The 20,374-nt window shown below is 37.3% G+C and overlaps 1 protein-coding gene across 4 annotated transcripts in view; it reads right to left on the bottom strand.

Moving 5' to 3' along the window:
• The window catches only part of Spink5 (serine peptidase inhibitor, Kazal type 5), a 72,082-nt gene that overhangs the window by 12,623 nt on the left and 39,085 nt on the right, over positions 1–20,374 (bottom strand). For all 4 annotated transcript variants that reach the window (XM_023715327.1, XM_023715324.1, XM_023715325.1 and 1 more), the window contains 12 exons: positions 20,083–20,210; positions 16,943–16,991; positions 15,204–15,331; positions 12,902–12,980; positions 11,329–11,456; positions 10,645–10,708; positions 7,947–8,074; positions 6,204–6,285; positions 4,633–4,760; positions 3,714–3,786; positions 2,870–2,997; positions 2,635–2,713 (listed from right to left, as the gene is read on the bottom strand). In XM_023715327.1, the coding sequence (XP_023571095.1) occupies positions 2,635–2,713; positions 2,870–2,997; positions 3,714–3,786; positions 4,633–4,760; positions 6,204–6,285; positions 7,947–8,074; positions 10,645–10,708; positions 11,329–11,456; positions 12,902–12,980; positions 15,204–15,331; positions 16,943–16,991; positions 20,083–20,210 (1,194 nt within the window). The remainder of the gene's footprint in view (positions 1–2,634; positions 2,714–2,869; positions 2,998–3,713; positions 3,787–4,632; positions 4,761–6,203; positions 6,286–7,946; positions 8,075–10,644; positions 10,709–11,328; positions 11,457–12,901; positions 12,981–15,203; positions 15,332–16,942; positions 16,992–20,082; positions 20,211–20,374) is intronic.

Here is a 20,374-nt window from a genome sequence, read left to right as displayed (position 1 = left end):
AGAGAGAGAGACAGAGAGAGAGAGAGAGAGAGAGAGAGAGAGAGAGAGAGAGAGAGAGAGACATTTGGAGTTGTCTTCCCCACAGATGCGCCTGCAGTACCTGCCCTGCGCCGCAGGGGGCACTGCGCTAGTGTCTAAGTAGCCCATGCCATTTTTTGTCAGTTGTTATGAAAATGACCCCCAGATACATCTCCATGCAATTGCACTCTTTACTCCGTCCGAAACATGTAATGTTCAAAAGCCCTCGAATAAAGTACAAACTTCAAAAAAACCCAAATTAATGTGTATCACATGCCAAGCATTTTTCATTTGTGCTACCAATTCTCTAAGATAAACCTTTACTGTTTTTGTCGTTCTTTTGCTTTTATTTGGCAGAGAATACAAAGTCTACCATTTGCATGGAAACAGATCTAACATTTTATCAATAAAAAAAACCTTATTTTTTTTTTTTAAAGCAACAACATGGAAGTGATTGCAAGGAATCTGGCTCCTGCCGAAATCTTTGGAGTTTTGTAGAAGTATCTTGAATTCCTTTTAACCCTATAGAGACGAATAGAGACAGAGAACCATTATCTTGAAAAATGCTGCAAGTAGCTTAAATTCCACGGGATTTCTGCCACATGAGGAACCCCAAATATAAATAAAGGGCAAAATTATAGATAGACAATAGGAAATAGGGAGAGAGATTGTGTTCAAAGGGGAAGGGATTCAAGAGACAGAAGAAGAGGGGAGAGAAGTGTGGGGAAAGGGAGAAAAATAATGAAATAATGAAAGTGTATTATGTACATGTTCCAGCCCCACACAAGGAATGCGATCACACTGCAATACAAACACGTACTAGTAAATATTAAAAACAGAAAATATATTTTAAAATGCTGCTAGTAACCTAGATTGTGATTTTCCTTCTTTCTGAAAATTGTGACAGCCATAAACAATTCCAGGCCTAGTTTCATCTGCTGTATTTGTTAAAATATCTTGGATTGAAACCTGATCAATACATTAAATCTCTCGGGGACATCATTTTGAGAGTAACTGAATTATTTCTTTTCAGGTGCTCACAAAATGTCATGTAAATGGGTGAGCAACATCTCCTATATGACTATACTACTACATTGCAATCCTTGCTTTAAGGGTTTAGTCTATTATTCCTTTAAAAAATCTTTATGATGGTAGTAGGAATTGAATCCAGTGCCTTCATATTGAGCTACATATCCTGTATCCTCCTCTTCCTTGTTTTTGAAACAAGATCTCACTAACTTACTAATTTTCTCAGGATGGGCTTAAATCTGAGATCCTCCTGCCCTACCTCCCGGAGTACTGGGATTCTGAGCGTGGGCCAGCATACTTGTCAGGTTCTTCTACTTATTGTTTGTTTATAAGTTCTTACTCTGGAAATTTTCTCAACTATGAAGTTGAAATAACCCATAGCATAAGCTTTTTGGGACGCTTAAACATGATAATTTGTATAATTTTGTCTTACTTGGCATAAACATATAAACCATCGTTCTTGAATAACTACATATAAACTAAATATTAGAAATATCTATTTGTTTTTCTGTTTGAAAGGCTTGTGATAAATATCACACTTTTGAAAAATGGCAGATGTACAGTAGTGATAAGTTAAAGTTGTACAGTGAAGTATTTTATCAGACAGTCATTTACAAAAAAAGAACCATAGATGATACTAAAAAATTTGAAGATATTTACAAGTGGTGCCGACATTACATTTTAGTTTAATTGAAATAGAGCCCATTGAAAAATGACTCCACGTATGGGAAAAGTCTTCCTAGGAAAATGTTATTACTTTGCTTTTCTAACTGGAATCCATAGCCAGAGTGGAAGAGATGGTGCTGTGTGCTAGCACATGGTCGCCTCATCCAGTCGCTGAACATGATGCACAAAGCCCCAAACTGAACACTAGGTGGCATTGAAAGGCAAACTAAAGAACCATCAGACTTGTTTTGATACTGTTTGGCTTTGTGTTGAGACAGGGCCTCTTGGTACCACACGTTGTGCCAGCCCCAGAATCCGGGGCATGCCAGCACTGAAACCCGATGTGGTGATGGACAGCTGGAGCTCTGGAGAGGCTGAGACAGGAAGATCATTACTAGTCTAAAGTGTGTAGTGAGGCCCAGTATAGAATAAATGAAATAAAAAATAAGTACAAATTTTAAAAAATGGTATAGTCTGTGCTGGTCTTGAAATTGCTATGTACACCAGGTTGGCCTCAAACTGATGATCCTCCTGCTTCAGCAGCCGAGGAGCTGGGATTCCAGACACATGTCACTATGTCCAGGTAGAATTGCAAATACTCGATATTTTCTTTTTTCTAATTTATGACATCTGTTTATATGTGTTTTGAAACTTTAGAAATGAAATTCATTAAACAGATATTATGATAATTATCAATTGTCCCTGGTCTTACAAATGTGTGGTAACTTCATCAGAGTTGTAACTTAAGGTATTGAACGACATGTTTTGCTTTGTTTTTTGTAGGATCCACTGAGGTCTTTTTTCTTGTTTACCATTATATCCCAGAAGATTTGTACAGCGCATCCTACACACATCTGTTACATGAATTTACTGCATGATGAATCAGCCACATTCTACTTTAATGTGTCTATCATGTATTACCTTGTTGTCATTGCTCTTTTCTCCTGTCTTTTGCTTGCCTTCTTCCTCTTTCTTTTTTCTTTCAGCTGCTTCCTTTTCCCTGGAAGGATGCAAAGAAACATTCAGACCCACAGGAATGAATACCTCATTAATTACAAGATCTATTTCCAAAACTATAGTCATTTTCCTAAACTTTTGAGAAATGACCATTATGCTCTTAAGTCTCAGAGTCAAAACACTTTTGGAAAATACTCACAGTCTGTTTTTGCACATAGCACACTTGTTGCCATGTGTCTTTCCATCTGGACCCCTGACAGGGTCACTTTCTCTAGTGCAGGTAAGTTTTCCATTTTTCATTTGGCTTCTGTACTCATCACATACATCCTAAAAAGAAAGAGGTCATATTAGAAATGCTATTCACGTATAGTGTTTAATTAAATTTGAACATTAGCACATTTTCTTCTAAGAGTTGGGCAGACTCTTCACCTTGCTGTAGTAGACAAGTAATGATCTGTAAATATGTTCATGCTCTAACTTTGGTTCCCTATAGAATTAAGGTCTCCATTCAGCTGTACTTCATCTAAGATCATCATAGTGGGCCCATGCCATCCTAAAGATTCTTACTCATGAAAGAGAGAGACTGGAAGTTGGTGTCAGAATGATACAGCATTAAAAAGATGTGGCTAGGGCTGGGAAGATAGCTCAGTAGAATAAGCACTTGCCTGGCAAGCTCAGGGTCCTGAGTTCAATCCCCGGTACCATAAAAAAAATAAATATAAAAAGATGTGGTTGATCATTGAGGACATTGAAAGTAACCATGAAGCAAGGAATCTGGTGGTCTTCAGAAATTAGAAAGACAAGCAAGCATAACTTCTCATAGAACTTCCACAAAGGAAAATAACTTTAACCACACCCTGGTTTAGTCAGACCATTAGAATTTTTAGATTCCACAAGTATAAGTTACCACCCTGTTATTGGCTCTGACTCCTGATTTTGTAAGGGCAAGAGCTCAGTTGACCACATGGACCACCTCTTTCCATGGTGTTGATGGACAACTGTGGATGGAGACACCAGTCTAGAAAATATTATTAATGACTTACCTTTCCTGATGCTGACTCAGTCTTATCATATCTTAAGGTAGAATTCTTTTCTTTTTCCTTTGCTTCTCTTTGTCTGAAAGACACATTTAAAAATATGACGCTTAATGACTAAAAAGCTATTAACAAGTGCATATCAGATGTTAACAAACACCAGGTAACATTAGCATTTGGATAAAATGTTCTCACATGACTTGTATAACCAAAAGCTGATAATTTTTTTCAGGTAGAAATGTGAAAAATGTCTGTGTGTGTGTGTGTGTTGTGTGTGTGTGTGTGTTGTGTGTGTGTGTATGTGTGTGTGTGTGCATGTGTCTGGCATTAAGTAGTCATTAAACATATATTGAAAAAGTACCATAATTATGAGCACTCTGGTAGGTTTTAGAACTGTACATACTCTTCCATGTCATCGAGAAGTATCTCACTGTACAGATAGAATTAAAATATAATTATGCTTCATGACTTGACCACACAAATCATTAGTGGCTATACTGGGTCCCAAAGCATTCCAACTCAATTCCATTTACCAAGGGAAAATAAATAGAAGAAACAGGTCCCTTGTTTATGCAGTAAGTGTGATGCATCCATGGAGCAAGAAAATAGCTCTCTTAAGCTATACTCATTGGCTGTTCCACATGATCATCACAAAGTCTTCCCAGGCTTCAGGCAAAATGAACAACAATAATGTATCATGATGGCTTTTGGAGACCATAGAATTATAACAAAAACTAGAGGAGAAATCATTCAGCTGTTCAGCTGTCCTTTAGGGCTCATGTTCCCCAGGAAATACAAGGGAAAGCAATGCTATTTGGGAATTAAGCAAAACCGTGAGTTTCACAGAGGGAGCCACAGAATAGGAGAAGTGGCCTTTAGTTCAGGAGGTGGCAACATATTAACCATGTCTATTGTGATAAGCACTTACAGTAATTCTTTACACATGCCACACTTATTGTTGTATGATTTCCCATCTGCACCACGCACAGGGTCATGCTCCCGAGTGCAGGCAAGATTGCCGTCTCTCATCATGTCCCGGAACTCGGCACATGGGTCCTGATAAGAGAAGAAGAAGGCAGTCCTCAGAGTAAATTAGTCTGCTTACTCTGTTGTCATTCATTTGTCAAACCAAGAAAAAAGTTCTTTCTCCTTCCCCATATAAGATTTATCTCTGAAATTGCTTTCCACTGAGAAAGAGTAGTCAAAAGCATCCATATTCCAGTTCAAAGGGGTCAGCTATGTTGCTTCTAAGGATCTCTTTGGTCATTTTTACATCCTTATATCTGGTGATCTGAGCAACTACATTAAAGACAACAATGTGCAACATAACAGCCAATGTTGAATACCTACCATTTTGGGTTTTTTTAAAATCCTATACAATTTCTAATGTCTTATCGATTATTTTTCTATTCTCTTGAAAACAAAAAGAGCAAAAAAATTAAAAACAAAGCAAAAGATAAATGTAAAGCTGATAAAGATTTAATAGCATAGATTGGAGTTTGGCAAACTTTGCTCAATTCTGTCCTGCTTTCTGTTCTGACATGTAAAATTTTATTGAAACATTTCTGTCTTCATTTGCTTAGATATAGTTTAACTGATATTAACTGATATTTTATTTTTATTTATTTTTCTGCATCATGTGTTCCTTATTTTGTCTTGTTATTCTTTCTTGCTCTGAATGGAAGCAAGTTTCTGAGGTATATTTTTTGTTGATCTAAAGCACAAATAATAGGGTAGAAGAACATAGACTTCGAGATCAGTTTGGGATAACTGACACAAAGGACAAGTATATTTTAACTGATGCAACTTTTAGTATAATTTTACTTTAAATTTGAACATCCATCCTATTTTATTTCAAGGTTGTAAGAAGATAAGTAAGATGAGTATGATTTTTACCAAATGAGGTAAGAGGTCCAAGAAATTAACTTACATTCAATAGCACCTTGCTGACACTTAAAAATATCTCAAGAAATATACTAAATATTTGTCTAAGTTATTTAACTGCATTGAATTTTTTTTTACAAAAGCACTGTTATATAAGGTAGATTAAGTAATTTGTTCAATACTTCAAAATCCACAAGGAAGGGGACAGGATATTATCCCAAACTAATCTCAAAGTCTCTGTTCTTCTACCCTAATACGGTGCTTTAAATCAACAAAAAAAGATACTTCAGAAACTTGCTTCCATTCAGGGAAAGAAAGAATAAGGAGACAAAATAAAGAGCACATGATGCAGATGAGAAGGAATAGCAACACAAAGGCTCGATTAGTAGAACAAGGATCAAGAGAATAGGAGAAATCCCCATGTTATCACTATTTACATGTGTAAAGGAGTCCAAAACCGCCTAGAGAAGCTAAAATTGTTAATTTGTTATCCTATGGCCTGAAGGGTCAGTCTGCTTCTTCCAAAGGACTCCACATTCCCCTCCAGTCATGTGCTTGTCCCTCTTACAATGGACACAGCCCACTCCAGCTGCAGGAACAAGAGATTGTTCTCACCTGCCCTTTCCCTCCTCCACCATTCGAATCCTGTTTCTTATTTTCCCCTTCTTTCTTCTTCCTTTCTTCATTTTCTCTCTGGCTGGAAGTTGGAAAATAGAAGATAGGGAAAAATAGCTCACAGAAAAGGGAGCTGTTCTGTGACTTTCTCCCACACAACCCAAGTAGTTTTCTACAGAACTGACCAGCATTAGCTTAGCATCAACTGTGTTGCTGGCATTTTCATCTAAAAGTAAAAATGTGGAATTCACTGCCTAGAAAAGTTCTTATTACAGTAGAAGAACCAATATATATCTCACTAGAACTGAGCCAAATGGAGTAATTTTCACTTCATAAATGTTCCTGAGGCATCTTTGGCTGTTTTGGATGAACACCTCATGTTCAAGAGGGCCCCAGAATAAATTGTCTTCTCAGTGAAGTGTTATCTGCCTCCTAGCCTCTGCTTCTCATGACCAGCAAAACATTGGGATCATTCCAAATGCTCCCTCTCCTCTAGCTTTCTTGGTCATTGCCACATGACAGGAATCTGACCTGCAGTGTCTCTGCCTCTATCTGTCAGTCCTCTCCCCCTCTTTCCTCTCCATTTGCCTCTGACTGGATTGTAACAACCCTTTCCACAATACCAGCAGCATGCTGAATTTTAGTCCCTTCATTTGTCCTCTTTGTAACTGAATGATATAAGAATGTTCATAAAGGAAAGATACTTTTGCCATTTTCTCTTCTACTCGAAAAATGCTAATAACTTCCCACTATATGCACAATTGATTTCACAATCCTTGGTTTGCCTTTCAAAGTTGGTAACATTGGTAAGCTGCAACCAAGCTGCAAGACTTGCTCCTTACACACTATCCTCTTCTTAAGTTAGATTCACTTGTGCAACTCCCTGCCTCCCACTTCTTCCTGCCATGTTCAAATCTTGACCAAAGTACAAATTTCATTGACTGCGTAGCCCACTCAACACTTTGCACTAGCATCCTCCTTATGTACCATGTGCGTATCATTTTTCATTTAAAAAAGTATCCCTCCTTTGTACTTTTTAATTTAGGCTCATGATTAAACCTCAGAGGACTGCATAATTTCTGAGACACTATTGTTTACATTCTTCTTTGTACAATCACTAGTCACTAGTCAGTATCATTGTAGATATTGAGCCAATTACTCCTGCATGATGAAAATACTTTAGGTGTACTTCCAAACTTTATGTAAATATTACTCATCATTTCCTGAAATGTGTTATTTTGAAAAATGTAGCTAAAGATCTGTTTCCCTACTGGGAAGGAAAGGAGGTAAACGAAGAAATTAAGATATGTTATGTACATATATCAAGTCTATTCAAGGAAAGTAAATATGCATTTCAAAGGTATACTGGTGAAAAATGATCTTTTGAGCTCTCAAAATATAAATGTGAGTGGAAGAGTCACATGGACAGTAAGATCTATTTTGTTCTTAGAGGAAATTGCAAGATAATCCAGAGAAGGGCTCCACTTGAAAAATAACATAAAACTTTATCCAAAAGGATGTCATGACATGCTGGTAGTTTCTAACCCATAACTAATAAAAAAGTAACCTAATAATCTGTTTTATACCCCTAGAAGCCCTAATAAAGATTCATCTGAAGATATTTTATAAATAGTCATCTGCTCCTTTCATGTGTAAGGAAAGGAAAAGCACGCTATATCTCACCCACCTGGCTTTGTGCCCCCAGCCCCTCCAACCACAATAGAGCTTTCTTTGCACACTCACAAGACTGCCTTGCACATGGCACACTTGTTGCCATGGGTCTTGCCATCTGGGCCACGCACAGGGTCATTTTCTCGTGTACAGAAAAGAATTCCGTTATGCACAAGACTCCGATATTCACTGCACGTATCCTGCAAGAAGGAGAGAAAGCAAGAGTCTGGGAATTTTCTTGGAAATCAGTTTGTTACGTTTTTATGAAGCCACTTGCTGGAAAAAAAATAGAAAAAAATGGCCTGAGGAATTTTTCCCTTTGGCATTTCTATCTTTCAATTTCCATTAAGCATACTGAATTTAAAAAAAAGAAAAGAAAAAGAAGTTTGTTTTTGTATTTCCGTGAGAGCTATCCCCAACTCAGGATGAGATCTGCAAGCACATATGTGATGCTTCCTCTGTAATCTGAGTTCTCGGAGGACAGGTCACACACACAGCCCTTGCTCTGGGGTTTGTTGTCATGTCTATTATATAATAAAGCAATACAAACAGGCCATAGAATTTTTTTAAAAAAGCCTTTTAAGTTAGGATGAAACCTCATATTTTATCTGGCCCAACAATCACCTCAGTCTTTCAGTCCCCTTTACAGTATGCCTGCCACAAGGTCCTCCAGCTTCTTTTAGAAGACCTGCAATGCTAAGGACAGCACTACCTTCCAAATAGCTCATTCCAAAATCTCCACCAGGTAGATTTCCTAAACTAGGAATGTTGCTACTTTTTGGGATCTTGGAAAGTAACTCCAATAAATCTTATAGGAACTCTACTTTTTTGTTTTCCTAAGGTATTAAAATAGGATGAGCTTGTTCCTTCAGGCTAGCAAGCAAAGATGAAGTGTTGGACACTATTAAAAAAAATCAAGGATATTTTTCTTCTTCCACATGAAGGTTCTTCAAAATTTGGAGAGAACTATCTTGGATTTTCCCCCTATCTCCTAACTTTCTCTTCTAAGAACTAAACATACCTAGACACTTCTGTTGCTCTGTTTCAGACACAATTCCAGCATCATTTCCTACTTTTCACATTCCCCTTTTCCAAATGAATTTAGTATGATATCATCCTATACTTTAAATCTACAATGTTCCTTGAAATTCTCGTGTGTTCAGAGATGGGACTCTTGGGAGGTCCTTGGGTCACAGGGCCTTACACTATCAGAGCTGCAAGCCCCTGTTGAGTTCACACTTGCACTTGCTTTCTTGAGATGGGGCCCAGTCAGAAGGAGGTGAAGAGGGCCTGAAGGGAGGGGAGGGGAATAAGCAAGAAAGGAGAACTAAGGTATGTCTTAGACAGGTGCAAATTCCCTATGACAAAGTGATCATTGTGGATGTATAAAATGCACCAATAAAATTGATTTAAAACATTAAAAACTTCTATTTATATACAACAGAATAGTATTCTTTTTTATTTTTGTTATCATTAATTTTTTTGGTGGAACCTGGGATTGAACTCAGGCCCTTGTGCTTGCCAGGCAAGTGCTTAAGTGCTTATTCCACTGAGCCATCACATGGCCCCTTAATAAGGATTTTTTTTTTTTGCTCTGAATGCCCTCAGGGCTTGTTTGGCTGGCTGGAGTGTTGTGGGGATTGAACTCCAGCAACCTGAGGCTGACAGTTTTGTGGAAGCAGCCACTTAAAGAACTGAGCTATGGCCAGGCCTCCAGAAGAATAGTATTATGCCATAAAGAAGGACATACTTGAGTTATTTTTAGGAAAATGGTTGTGCCCTGAGATCATAATGTCAAATGAAAAAACTTAGGCACACAATCTTAAATATCGCATGATTCTCTTACAACAAAATAAAAGACAAAAATAGGAAAAAGATAAATAACAAAAAGATACTATAATTTAGCATAGAAAATATACATTCAAGTGTATCCTGACTTGGTACAATTGTCTGTCATGTTTCATACTTTCTTTGGCTTGTAGTCTGATTTTCAATCTATATACATGATAATTAATATTATAAAGTCCTATTATATGTGAATCTGTATAGGAAAGATAAAAGGAATTGAAGGAAGTTGGGAAAAGAAAGGAATTGAAATGTGTTATGTACAGGTACTGACTCCCCAAGCGAATGCAATCTTTATGTACTTCAAACATGTTCTAGTAAAAATCAAATAAATAAAAAACAGATAATGAAATTTTAAAAATATGAAAACAAGTAAACAAGAAGTGTACACCTAATTTGACCAACTGTGGCATTCCAAAACACATACTATACTAATAACAATACTGGATTTTGTGACAGAAATTATAAGTCTGAATTTTGTTACTTCAATTTTCAACTGTAAGAACATTGACATTTGAAGAAATGGATACTGATAGCAATATCCCAGTAATATTGTAAGAAAGTTCTTTCTCTCTTTAAAATTTCATTTTCCAACATGGAATAGAGCCAATAAGAGATTTGAAAACAAGCTTGTTTTTGTGAATAAAGTTTTGTGTGAACACACTTAAGCCCCTTCCATTGCATAACACATGGACACAGTAATGCAGCTACAACAGCAGAGGTGGGCAGTAGTGGTAGCGGTTGTGTGGTCACAATGCTGAAATTATTCACTATTTGCCCTTTATGAAAAGTTTGTCAATTCTATACTCAGTGAACTCCACTTTTCCTACCAACTAAGGCCGTCAACAGTTTCCCAAGTGATTTTTACAGAAAAATGGCAAAACTTCACCCTTTCATTGTGATATGGACATTCCAGGAAAAATACCTTTTCAGCTTCTCTTTTAACTTTTCCGTTGGATTTATCTTCCTTCTCTTTTGCTTCTTGAAGGCTGTGAGATAGAGGTAGGGGACAATTATTCCGAGCACCCAGTTCATATTACCTTAAAGGGAAAATTTCTCTAGATGAGACTATTTCATTGCTTCTACATCTCTATCAACTTAGCCTGGGAATCGAGAGATAAATGCATGAGCTTCCATATCCTTGTGGTCTTTAAAGTTGCTCAGAGAATAAGGCATACCTCCCCTAGCAAACCAGTGAATACATTTCATTGCTATATTTTATTTTATAAAGTACAGATATTGTCCATCTTGAGTAACTAGGACACTCACCCCTATCAGCTTGATAGTATCTAATCAATACAGCTTTGGATGTATTGGTCATTCTCATTATCCATGAGAGTGACCTATATGTTGAAATCAAAGGGTATTATTCTTCTAACCCATTAAGTCAAGGAGAATTTGTTTGTAGTACATGGTCTTCTGTTGAGTACCATCTAGAGCACCAGAATATAGTACTGGAAGCATGTAGCTTTACAATAGTAAATCCACAAACACAATACAAAGAGAAGGCTTCCGTACCTCCTGTAGCAAGCCTTCAGTGCCAACCCTCTCACCCACCCAGGGTTTTTCTTCTATAATCAGCAGCAGAGGTGGCTGCAGCTCTACTCACAAGAAGGCCTCACACATGGAGCAGGTATTGCCGTGGATCTTCCCATCCAGACCCTCGATAGGATCGTTCTCTCTAGTGCAGGGAAGGTGTCCATTTCTCACATATTGTCGGTATTCACGGCACAGCTCCTGCCAAATGAAGGGGGATTAAAGAACTGGATAACTAAATGTTGTATATCTTTCTCCACAAGACCCTTTTCAGACTATATGATGTGTAAAATATGATGGATGTATAGGAAAGGTCATACAAGCCAAGATTATTCACAGAGGTCTAAATCACACAGTATTTATTATTTATAAAAATAATGTCATTAGATGCTCTTTAATTCAGATAATTTTGAACTAGATAGACATTGTAAAAGGCAAAAAGAAAAATTTATTGTCTTTTAAATTTTAGGGAATCTTTGGCCTACAGTCACAGCTTCCTAGTACACCCAAATTCTAGTACCTGAGACCTGCGCATCTATTACCTTGTGTAAAGAAGTGAGTTTTGTGAAGGCACTTAGATTAAGAAATGTGAGTTGAAGAGACTATTCTGAATCATCCTAATGTGTCCAGGATAATCACAAAGGCCAGTTCTTAAAACTAAAAGAATGAAGGAGGACAGAAAGTGAGATGTAATCACAGAAGAACAGCTGGAGAGATACACAATTGGTGGCTTTAGAGATGGAAGAAGGAGCCCAAGAATGATGGCCTCCAGAGAGTAGAAAAACCAGGACTTCAGAGAGAAATGCAGTCCTGCCAACCTTTTCATTCTAGTCCAATAAAGTCCTTGACAGACTCTAACCCAAAAAACAGAAAATGCAAAGAAACAATTATAAATTATACTTAAATAACTGATATTGCTCAAAACTAAAGAAAACCCCTGTCATAATAACTGATACTATTATTGACTATATTATATAAGTGCAGAAAATCATTTTGGACCATGACAATTGGCCAAAATTTTAGAGGGAGGATACCTTCTTGACTGAAAGTCTGATAGGAAATAAAGTTGGTTGCATGAGTCTAGATTTAGTTTAACAACAATCTTATTGAATCCACAAGATAGAACAATTGATTCTTGGCATTTACACCAAGCAACAAATGGCCAGTATATTTGATACAAGAACAACACGTAGAGCAGGAAATGAGCTTGAAGCTATGACAGGAATCAGACCAAGTATGGCATAGTAAGCCCTACCAGGATCTTTACTTCAAAGGAGATGAGAAGTTACAGTGAAGTAATCTACCTTGTATTTGTAAATAATTACTTCTGTTTATGACTTTCAGCACACATTAGGGGGAAAGTGTTAAGTGTTGGTACATCAACAGAAATGTATCTCTCAAATTGGAAAGAAAATGAAATTAGTGATGAAGAAGAGAGACACAGCCTGCTGGAATATTATGTGACAGAAACATGAACAAATTCAGTAAGAAAGGAGTATTCCTGCACAAAAGTCTGATCAAAACATAATTTTTCAGTTTGCTAGGTCATGAAGGATGCTGGGATTAGGAGGAGGCATGGGACACAAGCCTAAGTAGAATGACCATCAAACATCTATGTGGCTATGGTGATAAGACGGAACAACTACCTCTACTGCTTCCCTCTTAACTTTTTCAGCTTCAATGTTCTTTTCTGTATTATTTTTCTTCTCCTCTTCTTCAAGTTTACTAAAACAGAAGACACAAGTTCAGTAAATTCTTCAGTGACTTGAGGATTATTTTTCAAGAAAGAAAGATAACTTTCTATAATGAAGGTCAGAAGTCTTTAGGACTTCCCAGGAGGGGCTATTCAAATGCTTGGACAAATTTACAGAAAACTCAGCAGTCCACACTCTTCCTCTCAGCAGTCTATACTCGTCCTCTAAAAAGTAACAATAATAAAAAAGCCTTTATTTTTTTTCAGTATGGGGCCCTCAGGACTTATTTTTGTATAGACCAGTAATTTCAATCAAGGAGCTATAAGAATTCACAGTTGTCTTGAAAATTTTTTAATTGTGAAACTTTTCTCATCCTTACAATTTGTGTATCAATAATGTAAGCAAAGAGCAATGGCAGACACCACGATGGGCCCAGCACCATGCAAACCACACTTCAGTATAAAAGTGTAAATGTAAATTTTAATGGTGCTAAAGCCCACATTGGAGTTCAAGCTTTGGATTACAACAGTGATTCAAGTCTAGTAAGAATCAGCATCTAACGTTTTGAGGACAAGTATAAGACCAGTGTCCTGGTTTCTTGTTTTTCTCTGTGATTGGTTAGCACTTACCAGTGAAAAGTTTTTTTTTTTTTTTTGCCAGCTCAGCTCACCCTGGGGATGGGGTTGGCATGGCATTTGGTGCCAGGGATTGAATCACAGTTCCTGCGTGCTTGCCTAAGCTTGCCTAAGCAGGCACTTTAGACTGCTGAGATATGTCATTGGCCCAATGGACTACTAGACAATATTGGATTATTTTGCTGAATTCATGTACCTACAATATTTAAATGGCAAAGGAATACCCATCTCTGACAAAGCTAAACAAAAAGGGGCATATCTGTATATACAAAATAGTTAGGATAGATATACAGCTACTTTCTCTTAATTCAATGAGAAGAAAGACTTGTACTAATAGTGTTTGGACAGGATATCATGTCTGCATCTTGTACTATGAATAACTACTTCAAAGATAACAATATGCAATGTACTAATTATTGAAACTGTCCTACTAATCGGTTTTGAAACTCTCTCATTGCCATTTGTTTCTCGATAAAATTAATAAAAAATAATAAATAAAAAAACACTGAAAAGTCCTTAATATTCCATACTTAACTGTTAGTACAGTGGCAGAAATTTGAATAAATAAGACAAAAACTCTGAGTGCTTGAATGTCAGGTCATTATTTATTCTATTGTGATATTCGTCCAGTGTCTCCTTTCCAGGAGCCTTGTGTATGTACTTAATGTGGGGCGAAGAGCTATGAAATTTGAAACAAGCAATAACTTTGTACTTTGTTATTTTTATTTTTTCTTATTAGTATATGTTATAATGCACATTAATTACATTCATCTTGAGCACTTGTACATATTCACACTGCAAGTCATCAGTTTCACTTCTCCTTCCCCTGTCACCTTTCCATCTCCCACATCTCTAAATCCCCTTCACATCTCCACAAAATCTGCAGCTATGATGTAAATACAGTTTTCAGAGCTTAAAGTGTATCTCAAAAGGGAATTGGAGGATAAGAAGTCAGAGAATTAGACATGATAATACTCGATTTCTACACAATAGAGCACTTGTTCCTGGTTTACCCACACCATTCAGCAAAAGAACGACCTAGAGGATCCTGACCTGGCTCAACTGGAAGATATTTTAGTAAACTTCAAGTATATAAATCTGCTTCATACTGTCTCGCCTTACACTAAGCCACTATCAAAGTATGCATTTCATCTATACATAATAATGCCCTGAAAACAAAGACACAGTTCTATTTCACATCTTGTTTGGGTATTTTAATAATCATTATCCCCATAGACCTGTATCAAACTACATTTGTTTTAACCCATATATGCATATCTTCACCGCACTGTAAAATATCTAAGGTGGAAGAGAGAGCATGAAATCCAGATTGTGAAGTTTCTATTGTCTTTGCTATAAAAGAAGACAATCAAGTGTTGAAAATATATAGCACTAAATCGAATCTTCCCCCTTGACATGATCAGAAGACAAAAGAATGAGTGACCAGAGAGCAGCAGTGCCGCTGAATGGTCTCATCTTAGTTAATGTCTTGCCCACTGTGCTTAGGACTCCCTAGCATCTAGTGGACAGGAAGTATTCTGCACACGTGTGAAGGATCTGAGACACCGAGAGGAATAGCAGCGAGGAAGTGTGCGAGGGGAGGCGGAGGTGGGACTTACAACACACTGGCACACATGGCACACTTGTTCATGTGCATTTGTCCGTCTGGGCCAAGAACGGGATCATTATCTCTAGTGCATATGAGTGTTCCATTCCTCATTAAGTTTCGAAACTCACTGCAGTTTTCCTAGAAAACAAAGTTTTGTTTTCTGAGAGAAGTTTTCTAATTTTCTCGCATCTTTTCCTATTGAGTAATATATAATGCATAGCAATATAGAAAAGTAAGAAAGAAAAAAGATAATAAATGAATCAAATCAGTAAGGACAAAGCTTACATTATGAATTCAAAATTGCTCTGGTGGTGTAGCAGAGTAGCAAGTGTTTATCATAGTCGTTCTTCCAAGACACTTTTAATTATGGTGCTGAAGTAAGCTGACAGAATTGGTGAAAGACCAACAGAAAACCTGTGTTTCTGTTGTGTTGGAGAGTGCAATCTACAAGAGCTAGTGGAGACCACAGTTGTGTAGATTAGCTAGAGGACAAAGAGAAGCCTTCCTAGAGAAACAGAGCACTACTGAAAAGTCTCTGTCTCTGTCTCTCTGTCTCTGTCTCTGTCTCTCTCTCTCTCTCTCTCTCTCTCTCTCTCTCTCAATAAGAAATAAAGACACAGTTGTCTAGATGAAAACAAGAATAAGGATGTTCCCCAGGGAAAATAGCATCATTCTGGGAGCAAATCTTTGTCTAGGGATGGGCTTGTGGGTCCATGTACAGGACAGTACAGCAGGAGTGGAGAAGGGGGGAGGGGACAGTAGCACCAGGAAGAATTGAGATGACTTGGCAATTGAAGAAATTTAATGGTGAAACAGATTTTCAGTTCTAAATTACTAATAAAGATAGCCCTGGCTAAAAATATACGTACTATTTAAAAATTAGTTCAAAGGTTAATCTTAAGGTCTGTTAACTTTCCCCAAATAATGAATAGATTTGTGTTTTTTCAGGTGTTAAGTAATAACAAAGGTAAATCTTGAGTAAGTTTATTACACGGAAGTATGGATGGCAGACTAAAAATAATTGGAAAGTCAAAGGACATACTTAATGATGACAATTACAGACAAGGAAACTAGTGCTTCTGCCAAAGCTGGATGGTGACAGAGATTGAATATGATACTATATGTGCCTTTTGCTCTGTTAATTGGGATAACAGAGATCTTGTACTCTCTGTTGGAAGTAACAGATATGAATGATGTAAATTAAACAGCAAACTGCATATATTAATCTTAATAATTTGACCTTAAGAAAATCAATCTAATAAAAGCCAAATATGGAAAAAGTACATTAGAAAAACAAGACTCTATTTTTAAAACTGGAATAAGGCTCAAAGTTAGAATAATCAGGAACTAAAATTGGTATTCTCAAAACATCTAATCAACCCCCCCTTTTTTTTTCCTTTTTTGGCTTGCTTTTATCTTCCTTGCTCTTCCCTTTCCTTTCTTTTGCTTTTTCCTCCTCTTCCCCTCCTTCTGTTTCTCTTCCACCTCTTCATCCTCTTTCTCCTCCCCTCTATTTCCCTTTTTAAGATCAGATCATGATGCGTTGCCCAGCCTGCCTCTGAACTTCTAAGCTCATGAGATCCTCCTACCTAGTCTCTCTAGTGCACCAAAGTTAAACATTCGTTTTTGTTGTCATTGTCCATTGTAGGCAGGAAACTTGAACAAGAAACATTTAAACTAATGAGATAATCAGAACATTATGATATAAAAAGTGTCAGGACCCATCACCATCATTTCTGAGAAAATTACCTTTATGGCTTCTCTTTTAGCCTTTGCTTTTGCTTTGTCTTCTTCCTTGCTGTAAGGGAAATGGTGGGAGGAAGGTGAGAAAGTAACAAAGAATCCTTTAGCGGATCCTGTGCTCATAGATCGGTCATTCATGCTTCTACCATCCTCAAGCAACCCCAAGGGCCCACCCACAGCAGTGCATCATTTTATTAGATAATAAACGCGAGTGTTCAGTTCATCTCAGGAAAGTGGCATGGTAGTAAAAGTCCTTTTATTAATGAGTAAGCCTGTTGAACTTGCTGGAATATGTATTACAATAATATTGTATGATTCTTTTGCTTTAGTCATCACCTTTTGTAGAGCAATAATATTTGACTTCTAGAGGGGGATATAGCGTGGTGGTGAAGAGGAAGCGCTCTAGAGTCAGATGATGAAAAGAAGATAAGAAGCGCCCTGATCTGTCGGTGCCTCCCCAATCATTCTGAGTGTGGGGGTCGGTAAGAACAAACAAGCAGTTTTCTCACATGAATGTTAGGCAAATTCTGAACTGATCATTTAAAACAATTTGAAGAGCGCCTTGTACATAATTAGTAAAGAGTGTATGTGACATCAAAAACTAAAATCATCATCCCTGTAAAGTGACCTCCCACAGCCAGGCCCAGGCTGGGAATGAAGGGCGAGCAATGGTTCTGAGGATTCTTGGCTAAGTAACAATGTTGAAAGTTGAGCTCAGTAGCCTAGGCCTGCAGCATAACTGGATGCATGGCACAAATTACTCAATCACACTGCAGAGATCCCCAAATTACCTAATTTTTAAAAGTGTTTTATTGTGTGTAAGATTTTATACAATGAAGATAACTTGAGTTTTTGAAAAAGTTGATAAGAATTTTCATATGCAAAATATTCTGAAAATAACTATAGAGGGAAATCTGTTTTTCACGAAACTCAATAGCCATTAAGCATCCATAATATGTGTGGTAATAAAACTTGAATTTTGACAAAGAATTTGTATACTTATGAATAAAAGTTATTAAAATACATGTAAACTGCGTTTTTCATACTTCTTTATATGAAATAGACTCACACTTTATCCTAAATTGACTAGTTAAGAAATACTTTGTTTCCTTAATGGGAAATTATCAGAGGCCACACAGTTGACCACTAGGAGGCAGAAGTAACTTTTCTGTCATGAGAAAAGGTGTCAGCCTTTGTGAGTACTTCTATCCTGTTTACACACTTCCCTGTGAAACGTATTGTCACCCTTTTCTTGGGATGTGCTATCCTGACTGTGTCATCATGCTTGGCTTGTTAGAGCCTCAGTGTTTTCATGTACACCTTGTGACAGTACAAAGCCAACTTCATACGACTGTGAAGATGAAATGATACTAAGTAGCCATTACTAATACTAAGTTGTCTCTTATCAACTACCAGACAATTACACACATTTGATAAATGCTGGTTGTGATAGTTACATGGCCATTGTTTTAATTTTCTATCTAATAGATTGTGTTAGCATTCCATGGCTCAAGATATATGGGACAAATCTGCTGGATTATATCTCTATCAATGAAGAATGAATAACTAAATCCATTCTGAGATTTTTAAGCACATAAAGAATACATTGGGATAGCCATGCGATCAAAAACTAAGCAGTTCAAGAAAAATCATCGGATTTTTGTGGGGGGCAATATCGCTTCATCTATTCTAAAGTCATACTTTAAAGGAACATCCACCAAAATCACCACTCTTCTAATCTACTAGAAAGTTATTCTTTACACTGAGCCCAAATCTGTTTCCTATGCCTTTTAGTCATTTTAGCTCTCTTTTTTTCCCCAGAACCGGGGATTGAACTCAGGCCCTTGTGCTTGTCAGGCAAGCACTTATTCTACTGAGCTATTGCCCCGGATCCCGTCATTTTAGCTCTATTCCTTGAGGTCAAAAATAATTAAGTAGGGCCGGTCAAATAGCTCAGTGGATTAAAGTGCCTGCAAGCAGATGCAGGGGCCGGGAGTTTGATCCTTGGGCCTGCCATGCTGGCCTCGCTCCAGAGGCATGCTGAGATGGCAATTGACTGGGCATGGTGGCGTGCGCCTGAATCTCAGCTATTAGGAGGCTGTAAACAGGCAAATCACCATGAGTCTGATCTAGTAAGGAGACCTTGAACACCCTGTAGACACTTCCCTAAATATAAAAGATAATAATAATAGTAATTAACTAGAAGAAAAATAATAAACTAAAAAACCATAAAATTTTCCACATAGTACAATACCTTTTCTATGTGAGCTCCTTGATTTACAAATTTTAGCTAATATTTTTTAAAAAAAATTAAAAAACAGTGTATCATAAAATATTGTTTTCTTGGGGTGAAGGATTCTGGGTTACTTCTGAAATTCTATAAAAAATTTCTTGTGCATGTCCCTGTTTAAGGTAAGCATGTTCATTAATAAACATGCATATTGTGGAGCGCAATGTGGTGCATTAATAGATGCACCTATGTGGAATGATTAAATCAAGAAAATTCAGTCACTTCACATATGATCTCATAATTTTATGATGAGGACATTTCAAGGCTATTATTTTAGCAACTTCAAAATATATGATATATTATTAACCATAATCTCAATAGTGTGAAATTGATCTCAGAAACATAGTCCCCTTAGAGGAAACTGTCCTATTAAAATCTGCCTACTGCAGTGCCCGCTGCCAGCCTTCCCCCACCTCTGGCTGTCACCATCACGCTATGGTAACTAGCCTCTGAGTGACACTGTTTGCCACAACATATACAAATAGAGTATGCCGTGAGATTCATATTACCTTGATAAGGGAAATTCTGTATCACCTGCATTTTTTTTCTGTTTTAATTCTAATCTGTACTCTTTAAAAAAGAAAAATAGAAAAATAAATAAAATAGATTATGCTCTGCTTTGTGGATTTGTCTTGCTTATTCTGCATCTCTGTGTCACCACTATTAGCTTGAAAGATCTTTATTTGCTTTTGTTGCTTGTTTTTTGGTCCATTTCAACACCATGCTCACAACTGAGTACTACATTAATGAGGCAGATTCACTATCGCCATTACATAAAAAGCAAAAAACCAAAAATCTTCCCAGAACGCACCCCATGCTCCCTCTCGCAGAGCCCCGGGGTCCCTGCTGTACTCACAACAAGGCCTCGCACATGGAGCAGGTGTTGCCATGCATCTTCCCATCTGGGCCCCGGATGGGGTCATTCTCTCTGGTGCAGAACAGTTGTCCATTCCTCCTGGATTTGCGGTATCCACTACACAGCTCCTAATGAAAGGGGAAAGTTGGGGGTGTTGAACACAAGTTGAACTGGCTGAAAAAATGGCTGGAATGTAGATTAGATTTTTTTTCTTAAAGGAGAGAACAACCACCAGGCTATTTTAGAACATCTCCTAACTTTGAAGACATGAATATCTTTTTTTTTTATTTTA

This window comes from Octodon degus, unplaced genomic scaffold (genome assembly GCF_000260255.1).
Source record: "Octodon degus isolate 3935 unplaced genomic scaffold, OctDeg1.0 scaffold00040, whole genome shotgun sequence".
Lineage (NCBI taxonomy): Eukaryota > Metazoa > Chordata > Mammalia > Rodentia > Octodontidae > Octodon > Octodon degus.
Note: the sequence above shows the minus strand (reverse complement) of the source record. Positions and strands in the feature narration are given on the sequence as shown.